This window comes from Equus caballus, chromosome 19 (assembly GCF_041296265.1).
Source record: "Equus caballus isolate H_3958 breed thoroughbred chromosome 19, TB-T2T, whole genome shotgun sequence".
In the NCBI taxonomy this organism is placed as follows: domain Eukaryota; kingdom Metazoa; phylum Chordata; class Mammalia; order Perissodactyla; family Equidae; genus Equus; species Equus caballus.
In genome coordinates, this window is record NC_091702.1 from 40,570,938 (window position 1) to 40,583,074 (window position 12,137).

At 40.2% G+C, this 12,137-nt stretch overlaps 1 protein-coding gene and 1 long non-coding RNA gene across 9 annotated transcripts in view; one reads left to right on the forward strand and one right to left on the reverse strand.

Annotated features, from left to right (window-relative positions):
- The window catches only part of ATP13A4 (ATPase 13A4), a 127,670-nt gene that overhangs the window by 113,242 nt on the left and 2,291 nt on the right, over positions 1 to 12,137 (reverse strand). For 5 of the 8 annotated variants that reach the window (XM_070242703.1, XM_023623507.2, XM_023623508.2 and 2 more), the window contains exon 1: positions 8,846 to 8,978. In XM_070242703.1, coding sequence (XP_070098804.1) covers positions 8,846 to 8,908 — 63 coding nt within the window. In that variant the 5' untranslated portion in view covers positions 8,909 to 8,978. Of the gene's footprint in view, positions 1 to 8,845; positions 9,029 to 12,137 lie in introns of those variants that run through there. The other 3 variants (XM_014732819.3, XM_005601890.4, XM_070242704.1) reach the window with 2 other exon arrangements.
- On the forward strand, positions 7,542 to 9,016 carry LOC138918982 (uncharacterized). Its single transcript, XR_011428799.1, has 3 exons — positions 7,542 to 7,678; positions 8,383 to 8,471; positions 8,878 to 9,016. It is a non-coding gene; the product is annotated as an uncharacterized lncRNA (long non-coding RNA).

The window sequence follows — 12,137 nt, forward strand, 5'->3', positions numbered from 1 at the left end:
CTAGATCTCTACTCGAGAGAGGGGTATTCAAGGCCAACCTGACCTTACAAATGTGCAGACCTCCAAAGGATATGATTTTAGGTCACTAAGAAAGACTCTCTATCTTAACAAAAAAGAAAAAAATACCTCTAACTCATACAAAACCCAATAAGATTTATATTCATAGATGTTCACCGCAATGTTATTAGTAGTAGTAAATAGAAAGCAATATATATATGAATAGGGTAGTCATTAAATAATATTATATAGCCATTAAAATAATGTTTATTAAGTATTTTTAATAAAATGGCGAAAAGATATATGTAATAATATTAGGTGAAGAAAAACCACATAAAATTGTGTGGTATGATTTCAAATTTGAGATGGGTTCCGATGGATGGACAGGACTCTGATGGCCAGATAGCAGGGTGAAGATATGTCCCTGGCAGAGAAAGTGTATAATACAATCTGGGAAGAGCAAGCAGACCACATCTGGGTGATCAGAGAAGGTGGAAAGTAAAAAATTGTCTCTTGGAATTGACTAAAGGAAAAATCTACACAAGTTGGCTTGGCCTCCAAGCTAAAGGATCCTTGTTATGCTTGGTGATTCCAAGAGAAGGAGAGCAAAGTGGAAGGTAAATGTGTGCCATAAAAATCAACTTATTTTTCTATTAAAAAACAAGTAGAAGTAACCACTTATCTACTCAAACTTAATTCTTGCATACTTTTGTTTTTGAACTGGCCTCAAAACATTGATCTTTCCTCACAATATCATCTTCTCTGTACTAATTCTGAGACTTGAGTACAAGAGTCTCAGAATCCTCCAGTCATGGTTTCCTCAAGAAGCTAAGAGATTCTAGAAATGCTAGAATGATTATAATCTCAGCCAGGGCCCTGTGTGTACAACCACAAAAGTCAGAAAGTGTTCTGGCCTGAGGGACATCATATTTCTCTGGGAAGCACGCAGCACATTCGGGCCTCCTCTCTGTTCTTTCTCTGAGGGGGCATCTAGGGCACAGCGGTGCTCATTGCCCGTAAGAGTAGCCTGAGGCTGAGGATGGAGTTGAAAATGCGGTGTTCTGAGCTGCCTTTCAACTCCACCCAGGCAGCGGTTTTAGGCAACTCATGAAGGTTTACATTAGGCGCATCCAGAAATAGCTGCAGGCCATTTCGATAGGTGGTCCCGCTCTGACTAGTCTTCACAAAGCTTTGAAATAGCCACAAAGCCTTGAAACTGGCACCCAAGAATGAACCTCCTCTAGATACGTCACCAAATCACCAACTAACTTTTTTGAAGGCCCTGTGCTCTCTGTCTTCTGTGGAACTGAGGACACTATGGCGTTCAGCACTGGTTAATCATTCACCAATAAAATTACTCTTTATTCCTTTATTCATGAGTAATCCACACAGCAACTGCCATAAATTTCCAGTTCCCAGTTCACGTAATGTCTCCAGATATGTTCTCCTTTCCTTGACTAAAAAAATCTCACAGTGCTTTGAGAAAAATCAAGAGTATCACTTAAATTTCTTAAGATGTTTCACAGTGATTTTATCCACCTGTTTTAAAACTTTTTAAATCATATTTTTTGTGTGTTTTGGAGAGGACCTCAAGAAATCATCTGCATTAGTCCCTGTGTCAAACGAATAAGGTGTTGTTATCTCCACCTTGCAAATGAGGCAAAGTCAAAGAGAGGGGACCAGAGTTTACTTTAAGGTTGGAAGAATAAATAATGGCAGAGCCAACACCACAATGCTGGTCTCCAGCCTCCTAATGTTGTGTTTCTTTCAATTATTTACTGCTGTTTTTGCAACTGTTAACAACCAAAGTAGTGCGTACAGAATTTAGCAAAATCAAGAGGCAGTAAACCACTATGTTTATTTTTTATTTATTCATTTATTTTTGAGGAAGATTAGCCCTGAGCTAACTGCTGCCAATCCTCCTCTTTTTGCTGAGGAAGACTGGCCCTGAGCTAACATCGTGCCCACCTTCCTCTACTTTATATGTGGGACGCCTACCACAGCATGGCGTGCTAAGCAGTGCCATGTCTGCGCCCAGGATCCAAACCGACGAACCCCGGGCTACCGAAGCAGAACATGTGCACCTAACCTCTGTGCCACCAGGCCAGCCCCAAACCACTATGTTTAAAGTGGTGACTTAAACCATAGCCTGCCATTTACTTAGTCCATGAAGCTGGGCATGTCGCTTACTCTCTCTATGCCTCTGTTTTCTTGTTTATAGAAGAGAAATGATAATTCTTCATAGGGTTGCTGAGAGGATTAAATAAGTTACAATGTGTAAATTTCTTAGTTCAGATCAACCACCATATAAGTATTTGCTATTACTATAGCCATCCCCACTCCCACCTGTTCCTACTTTTCCCTGTGGGATTAAACAGTAGCATCGTCTTCTCCAACTGGACAAACTAGGAACCTTAAAGACATCTTTAATAACTACTCACCCTGTTTGCCCCTTCTCTCTTACCCCACAGTCTATGAATTACAAAGTCTTTTTAATTCTAATCTCCAAATATCTCTAAATCCATTCTCCACTCAGCATCCTCTCTGAGAAGGCTGTAATTTCATCCTGAATCTCTCACTTGGACTATTTCAAATACCTTCTTCCTGGTCTCTCCTCTTCCAATCAACCTTCCTCACCCCATGATGTAACATCCTTTGTAAAGGCAAATCCTATCATATCAGCCCCTGTTTCAAATCTTCCAGTGCCTTCACCATTCCTCCAGGCTGGCATGACAACCATTCTAACCAAGTCCAGCTCCACCATCAAAGATTCTAATTCAGTAGGTCAGGAACGAGGCCTAGGAAACTTTTTTTTATTCCCCCCAGTTTTATTCTGGCGCAGTTTTTTCATGGACCAATGTTTGGGAATCACTGGAAAGGATAAGATATACATTCATTAGGATGTCTTATAAAGTCCTTCACAATCTGGCCCTCACCTACTCCTCCGGGGAAATTAACTGCCATCCTTCCCCTTGAAATTTTCTTTGACTGAGTTGATCCTTCTTCTGTGCTCCCACAACTCTGTCTGCATAACAATCGCAATGACACCTGTTTTATCACACGTTCATTACATTTGCATCCCTCATTCCTTCACTTGTAGGGCCAGCTTCATGAGTGTTCAGCCCTACTCTCAGAAGGGCCATGAACTTGGTTTAATGCTCTGCTACAGGCAACCTGAAATTCTTAACAATTGTTGAACAAGTGGCACCTCATTCTCATTTTGCACTGAGCCCCATAAATTATGTACTTGGTCTTGCCCACTCGACTGTGAACTCCTTAAAAACAGAAGCTGTTTGCTATTCACTTGAAATCTTCCTCGGTTAGCACAGAGGACTCCTGGCACAGAATAGGGGTTTGGTAAACATTTGTTGAATTTGTACAGGAAGGGATGAAAGGAGAAAATAAGGTATCTCATAGAAAAATAGTGTAGTACGGCTAATTAACTCCGAAGAATAAGCTTTGTTTATGCTTGAAGGAGGGAGGAGTCAATTGATAAATTCACAAGATGATTGACCATCCAAATAAACATAAAATTCCTAGGTTTCGCTTTAAATTAATCAAACTGTTTTTTTCTTTGAGCTCTGCTGCCTCTCTATTCTTCTCAGAATGCAAAATTGCAGGTTAATGAAGCTTGCAATTGCGCTATCAAATATGGCCTGAGTATCTATGCCAAGCACTGTGCTCAATTCTGGGGAAAGGCAAGGGGGAGGCCACAAAAAGGTGAACCAAGCAGTGGCCTTGTCCTCCAGAAGCAATTAAATCTTACTCTTCAAGAGTTTATATCAAAGATGAGTTGACTTCATGGGAGTTCTGCAGCAATGAATCAAGAATAAAGACACTAGACTTGGCCAGTGGCCCAGCTTCCTGAACATTTCAATTGACAAAATGTCTCAGTCTGAACACAATTCCTCCACTATGAGATCTGTGGGTTCACTAGTTAACATTGGCAACCAATTCGGAGGTGCTCATGGAGCATAATAAATAAGTGGCTATTGAGGTGGGGGAGGTGCTTTTGCTCCCTGGTGTTAGAGAAGAAAAGATGAGCATCAGCTATCAAAGTGAGCCAAATAATTGGTGAGGACAGATGTCCCCAGCTCATGCTGAAGACACGGCAGGACTTCCAATGTGGCAAAGACCACACACCACTCTGCTGCCATGTTAGGGGCCCGTTGCAGCACTAACTTCTTGCTGTTCTCAGAAATCACATGGAGTTCAAAAAGAGTTCCTGTTGCTTTTCTACATTCACTACTTTTTAGTTACCCAGTCTACTAGTTGATACAACATCAGTGATAACATTAAGAGATTTTAGTCGGAAAAAATATAAATGCCAATACACATATAAAGAGACGTATTCAACTTCAAATTAGGGAAATGCAAAAGTAATACATCCATAAAGTATCACTTTCACTTACCAGATGAGCCAAAGTTAAAAAGATTGATAATGTTCAACATTGGCAAGCATAGTGGAGAAAGCAAATATTCTCAAAAGATTGCTAGTCAGAGTATAAATCGGTACATCCACAGTCTTCTGGAGGGCAATTTGGCATTACATATCAATCAAAATTTAAAACGCACATCCCCTTTGATGTAGCAATGCTATTTCTAGAACTTTATCCTGAGGAAATAATCTGACAGATACGAAAAAATACATGAATTAAGTTATCCATCACAGCCAAAAAAAGTGTAGAAATAACATAAGTGTGCATCATAAGAGATTTCCTTAATATAGCACAGTTCATCTAAACACAATTTAAACATTAAAATGGCTATGCGGAACTATAATTATCAAAAGGAAAATACACACATGTGTATTTTTAGGTGTAATGAAAAGGCCAGCTTAAAAAAGGAGTATAGATGAAATGACCCCATTTTTTGTTAAAAACAGAGTCATATTTATGAGTATGTGTGTGCATTCTTTTAAGATTAGATTGTAATTGATTTTATTTTGTTTCGGCATCATGCATATTGCAAATAAATGGATGATATCTGAATCCAATAAGGATATTATATTTGGATATGTATAGGGGAAAGAAAAGAGAAGTCTTAAAGAAGTATGTTTTGTGATGTGCTGGTAAATACTTAAAACCAGCCTTCAGGTGGGGCAGACTGGAAGTCCGTGTTGCATTTACTGATTTCTATGGCATAAATCCTCCCAATATTATTCACTTCCAGCTAATAATGTGACATCACTGGGTGCAGAGGTGGGATGAGATGTACAGTAGCACAGCATTATGTAATATTTCCATAATACAGACATAACAGATGTAAATGATTGCAAGAGCATAGATAATATTAAAATGTAGTAAATAATTAGAAAGTAACAAGTTTGGTGTATGCCTTTCTTATAAGTCTGGAAGAAGTCTGGGTGGAAAGTTCATGAATCATATTTACTTCATTCTTTAGACCTTTATATGTCATTTCAATGTTTTTACAACAAACATATGCTACCTTTATAATCAGAAAAAAAATTCAAGAGTTTTTTTCCCCATTTGCTAAGACCTAGAAAAGAAGAAAAATCAGGGAATGTTACTTTTAAAAAAAGTCTCACTAGAACAAACACTTCCCCAAAAGGAGTATGATTGCATTAGGGTGTAAGTAAGATAATGGCGGGCATTGTTCAAATCAATTAAACCATGATATCTTTGATCAGTCATGGTATGAGGAAATGAGCACTCAGCGTTTCTAAGACTTTTCACAATATAAATATGTAACATCATAATTCAAAGGAATGTGAACTCCCAGGCCATCTGATACTCTCACTTTATAAATAAGGAAACTGAGTCCCAAGACATGTAGGTCCTTTCCCAAAGTAAGCAGAACAAGGCAGGGTATAAGATAATTCAGCTCCTCTCCATTTATAAGTGGTCTCTACAGCTTGTGAATGCAAGTATACATTCCCCACTTGTCATTATTTAATGAAAAGAGATGAATTCATTTTGGGGGGCTGGTATTCATTCAATTGGTTAATTGCTAAAGCCCTGACTCCTATCTCTGTTTAGATAATAGCAGCTTATACATCGCCAGAATTTTATACTTCCCGACACACTTCCATATAGGTTATCTCTGTTGATTCTCATAAGAGCTTTGTGAGACATGTAGGGTCAGAAGGACCATTCCTATTTTACAGATAGGAAAACCGAGGCTAGAGATGGCAAGCGGCTAGTGAGAGCCGGGCCTCTGGTCCAGTCATTGTGCTGTCTGGGATTCAGTCTCCTCTTCGAGGCCTTTCTGGGGCAGTCATCTAGGTGAACCTTCTGTGAGTGTCACTTCCTCCCCTTGCCAATCTTGTCCTTCCAAAAAATTCTTTCTTCCATAGGCTCCTGTCTCGTTTTACACTTAAAGATATTACTTTCAGATCACTTAGAATTGCTCTTTAGTTCTTATTTCTTTTATTCTAGAATGGAAAATAGTCCCAGGCATCTTTAAGCCTGGAAATACTCCCATTCTTTACCTGACATGAGGACTAAACCATAAAATGTTGTTTTCTCTTGAAATTTGAAATCATTTCTATTATCAGAGGAATGACTTCTGCAAAGGTCCAAACTATATATTATAAAGGAAAATACTTTAAACACTGTGATGCGACACATTTCTAGACAATCTTGGTTTTCCAGAGGGATTCACATTGAAGTCAGAGGAGACAGACTTACTCAGGAAGTACAAATCGTACATAACAGAACAGATCCTGGGAAATCTGAGAAAAGCTGACCCTCTCCTAAGCTTTGCTTTACTAAGGGAGGAAGTGTGTTCTCCTGTTAAGAGTAGAATGTCCTTTGAAAGAAATGAAAAAAAGGTATCAGTGGGCTGTGTTCAGATCCAGAGACAAAAAAGCTACCAATTTAAACTAACGCAAGTGTTGCCTCAGCTCCTGGACTTATGTAACCTTAGACAAGCCAATTCTCAGAGCATCCATTTCCTCATCCTTAAAGATGGAAGCACAGCACCTGCTGCACAGGGTGTAGTGGAAGCTAAAGTAGCTAGTGGCCAACAAAATATTTTGTAAACTAAGAATCAATATGAAAATATGTGGAATGCATTTAAGATAGCTTGGTAATTTTTGAGATTTACTGCTCTGGGCGAAGGGGACGGAGGAGTGAGTTAAAAAAAGGACAGAGTGTCGACACCACAGCGGGCAGGTGGCCAGGCTTCTCCAGCCGGAACAGGATGGGGAGCTCAAGAGTGCATACTAATTGTGGCACCTCCGTGGAGGCAACGGGCCAAATGACTCCTCTCCAGAAAACACAGTGTCCCTTCCCATATCAAAGGCCCGCTCCTAACCAGGCTTTCATCTGCGTACAAAACTAAGTTGACACCCTGGTGCATCGGGTGCTGCTATGATGAAGATGAACTATTAACAAAATTGCTTTGCTGGAATGTGGAGGCTGGAGAAGAGATAGTAGTTTCCCTGAAACTAGGAACATCTGCTAGCGAGGAGATGACTCTTAATGACTCTCGAATGACAAATTGTCGAAGAGCAGAAATGAGAGTACAGGAAAAGAGTGGGTGTAATTCGATCTGAGGATTTGAGGCAAGATAAAAAACCATTAGAAGGAAGGAGACTCTGCCTGCTGATGAAGAGTATTCAAGACGAGAATCAAATTTTCAACTTAATAGAGAGAGTAATAGAATAGTCACTCTCTAAAGAAAACACTGGAGAAATAAGCATGATATCCAACATGAGGTCAGAAGGTCATTTCTGGTGACATTTGTGTAGGGCCTGAAGGCAATTGTCATTTGGTGGTCAAATCTGAAAGAAGTAAGGAGATGGTTAAGAAAGCCACTTAAATTTGGGTGCCTTTTATTCCTTTATAATATTTTCAGCTCTGATAGTAGAAGAGCTCTACTCTTGAAGGTCCAAAATATGTTGTTGCTATAGGAACAGGTAAGCAGATTAGACTTGAAAGACCAGTTTAGGAACAAAGAATTTAATAGTCAGGACTAATGCAATTAACCAAGCAAATATTTTAAGCAAATGTCTTTTGGGTGTGTTATTTATATATTAATACCAGGAAGATAAAATGCTATCATAGAATGAGAGCATCACATTTCAACATTTTAATTACACCATTACTGGCGTAAAAGACGATGCTTATACAATTAGCAGAAAGGCCTTATTAAACAGAGCACACATTTCTAACTCTCTCTTGATTACATCGTAATTGAGAAATACAGCTTTAAATTCAGTAAGAGCATAAGAATCATCTTTGAATTTCCTACAGTTCCCGAGAGGGGAACACATCTAAAATAAAAGAGACAGTGGACTACTCAAAGTTTCCTGTAACCACTCCCTATAACTAGGGAGCTACGAGTAAAATTCTAGAAGTAAACAGAAATGTGTGTGTAGGCTGATAATTGTTACCATTTTATGTTTTCCCTGTCCAACAGTCTCTGTGAATACAGATAAGTGAGAAGAGAAGAAGGTCAAAGAACCAGAGGCACTCCTTCACTATTGATGACCCGCTTCATCCTGTCAGGTAATACACTGCTCCCCAGTTTAGGGATTTGCAGAAATTACGAGAAGTTTTGAACAGAACGTGCTATGCTGGTAAGGCTCAAAAGCTCACGGTGAAGTGCCATCATGCTTCTCTCCCTTTCTGTTTTGCTTAAAAAGAAAACACTACTGATAAAATAAATGCAATATTTTCATTCTAGCAAGTTTCTCCTGTTAGAGGTCACGTGCGTGGGACAGAGAGATTCTTGGACATTATCTTTTCTCACACAATACCAGAGTCAAATTGCAAGGAAGTATGCGAGTGTGTCTGAGCGCGCGTGTGTGTGTGTGTGTGTGTGTGTGTGTTGGAGGCTGGGGTGTGGGAATGGGAAGAGGGGAATGTGGCTAGAATCTTACCATCTCATTCTCTTCTCCTTCATTGAGCAAAGCGTGCTGGCCCTTCTCAAAGCGGTCCCCCATGAAAGAACAATTCCACGCCTCCGCCCTGACCTTCCCGAGCAGACGCTTCCAGGACGAACTTGCTGAGCCACCACTGCTCGCCAGCTGACTGAAAGAGTTAAGGATCCTCCAGGTTAAGACTCCTCAAGTACACACCTTCTCTCAGCAAATGACAATAGTTAGCACACTGAACTCCTCCCACGAGTCACCCTCTTCTCGGAGGAATTTCTTCCTGCTCCTTGCTTACTGCATTCTCTCAGAGCAGCTGTCCCAAAGGAGGCTGCTCCCATGCTGATCTTTTTGTGCCCAAGTTACAGGGAAAGAACTCATTGCCTGCCCAGTGCCAGCCTGAGACATCTGACTGCAAATCCAACAGGACAAGGCAGAGTTGGCAGGACTCTTCTGAGGAGTGGGGAGCGGGTGCAAGAACGCCCAGGCCACTGCTTTATTCACGGAGGCTAAGGAGCTGGGGTCGGGGGAGGCTAACAGAGCTGCTGATCTGATTAATGAAAGGCCCCATCTATCGGCTCTTTTGCCTACAAAAGGTACAAATCATGACTAATCCTCTTCCAAAGGTATTTGTAATCACATTTCTTTGTGTATGCAAAAACATTCTACTTAATGTATGCGTGGAATGGTTTACTTTTTTGAAAAACACGCAGAGAAAGAACAAAGGTATAGTCAAACTATTTTATGCAGTCTTCTTCCACTAAAATATCACTAGTGGTTATATTCTTAAGGGGTCTATGAGGCCGGCCCGTGGCCAAGTGGTTAAGTTCATGTCCTCTGCTTCACCAGCCCAGGGTTTCACTGGTTCAAATCCTGGGCGCAGACGTGGGATGGCTCATCAGGCCATGCTGAGGCGGCATCCCACTTAGCACAGCCAGAGGCACTCACAACTAGAATATACCACCATGTACTGGGGGACTTTGGAGGGAAGAAGGAAAAAAAATGATTGGCAACAGATGTTAGATCAGGTGACAATCTTTAAAAAAAAAAAATTGTTAAGGGAGTCTAGAAATAAAATATTCAAATGACTCTATGGTAAGACTCTTTTTTTAATTTATTCACGCATTCATTCAATACACAAGCTTTGAGCAGAGGGATTGCGTATATAAATCAAGTCACATTTACTATCCGCAGACTGATGTAGGGATTCAAACATGGTAGAAGGTGGTTTTTTATTATGAAAGCTGCCACAGAAGGCTAAGATAAATGTCAGAAATCCCAATGTGATGTAGGGCAACACACATCGACCTTGGCTCTGGGAAAAACCCTGGATTCCAGCTGCCCACTGGCATTGGTCAAACTGTGTGATCGTTTAACCTACACCAGCTGGCTCTTCTCACTCGGTAATCGAAGGAATTGAATGAGGATTCGTGAAAATATATCATACAGCACTGATCAAGTACTCTTGGTATAATTAAACGAAACATCTGATTTAACAGCAGATGATAGAACATAGTGGTCAAGGGCATGTTCTGTGAATTTGGAGGGCCTGTGTTCACATCTGGGCTTTCTAGTTACGCCACCTTAGGATAACAAGTTTCATAAACTCCATAAGCCTCCATTTGGTCACATGTAAAAAAAGGTTATGATAATAGAACTTACCTCCTAAAACTGTTGTGTGAGGAATAGTGCCTGCGAAACAGTACGTTTCCAACAAAGGAGAGCTATTTTTCTCCTCACTGTGTTCACTCACTCCCCTTCAAGCTGTGTACAACTGTTGGCACGGATATCCCCAACCTGATGCTAGTAACCCTACGAAGACCAAGACTAAAGTGTGTGTGCGTGTGTGTGTGTGTGTGTAAAACCTTGAACAAATGGGGACCAGCCCAGTGGCGTACTGGTTAAGTTTGCATGCTCTGCTTCAGCAGCCCGACGGTTCACAGGTTCGGATTCTAGCCACGGACCTAGCACAGCTCATCAAACCACACTGTGGCAGCACCTCACATAAAACAGAGGAAGACTGGCACAGATGTTAGCTCAGCGACAATCTTCCTCACACATACACACAAAAAATCCTTGAGCAAATGGTAAAGTATAAGTAAGATAAACATAAAAAATAGTAAGCTATTGTAATAGTAATTACAAAATATATATATGCTGTTCTCTGAATTTCTAAAAATGATTAGCACAATTTAACCAGATAAATAAAAATAAAATTAACATTTTATTACAAGCTCAAAAGATGAGTATGGGATTTCTTTCGAGGGAGATGAAAATTTCTGGAATCAGTGGTTATGGCTGCACAATTTTGTGACTATACTAAAATTCAGTGAACCATATACTTTTTAAAGGATGAATTTTATGAATATGAATTATACCTCAGTAAAAAAGTATACCTCAAAAATAGTAAGTCAACATTTTAGAGCTCTAGCAGAGGGTCATTCAAACGTTTAGCAGAGAAAAAAACAAAGCAAGAAAATTTCAAACTTTGTCTCCACTGATGGGGATTAAAGAGTGTGAGTATGTGAAATGGTAAAACTATACCAGTGCTGGAATGCAGGTGAGAGAGAAGTGTTTTCATTCTGTTGTCTATAATTGGCGATACTTGCACTGTTTCTTTCTGGTTAGGTTCCCGAATACAATTGGCAACTCATGCACCATTGTGGGGTTAAGATGAGCGTGTAATTGACTACGAGTTATAGGAAAACCTGCACACAAACTTACCCCATTAAACGAATCTGGTTACGCCACAACAATACATAAGCCAAATTTGAATAGCAAAATCAGTGCCTAAGAACATAAACTTTTGTAGAAACTCAGAGCCCATAGAAAATCATTTTCAGCAACATGGTAGAACTGAGGACTTTGAAATATATAGTGAGAGAGTTTCTTCACGTCCTCAAGGAGTTCGCATGGTAAGACATCCAAGTCCTCTGAGGCAGCATGACTCATGGGCAGTGCTCTCTCTCGTTTCGCACTGTTGGTCTACAAACACGAGCGTAGCCAGAAACAGGGCTAGATTCCATGGGAAAGCAAGCAACATTTACTGAACTCTTGCATATACCAGGCACTATTGTAAGCATTTTACACACACTATGGCACGATGCTTACAATGGCCTCTGTGGTCAGAACTACTATGGTCATCTTCACTTAGCAGACAAGGAATCACAAGTGCGGAAAATAAATAATTTGCTTAAATCCAAGCAATTAGTAAAAAGTGAGTATTTGGACCAGGCAATGCTGCTCTCCCAATTCTGCATCCTAGTTTCCAGGCTAACACTGCTTCTACCGGTTTACTTGG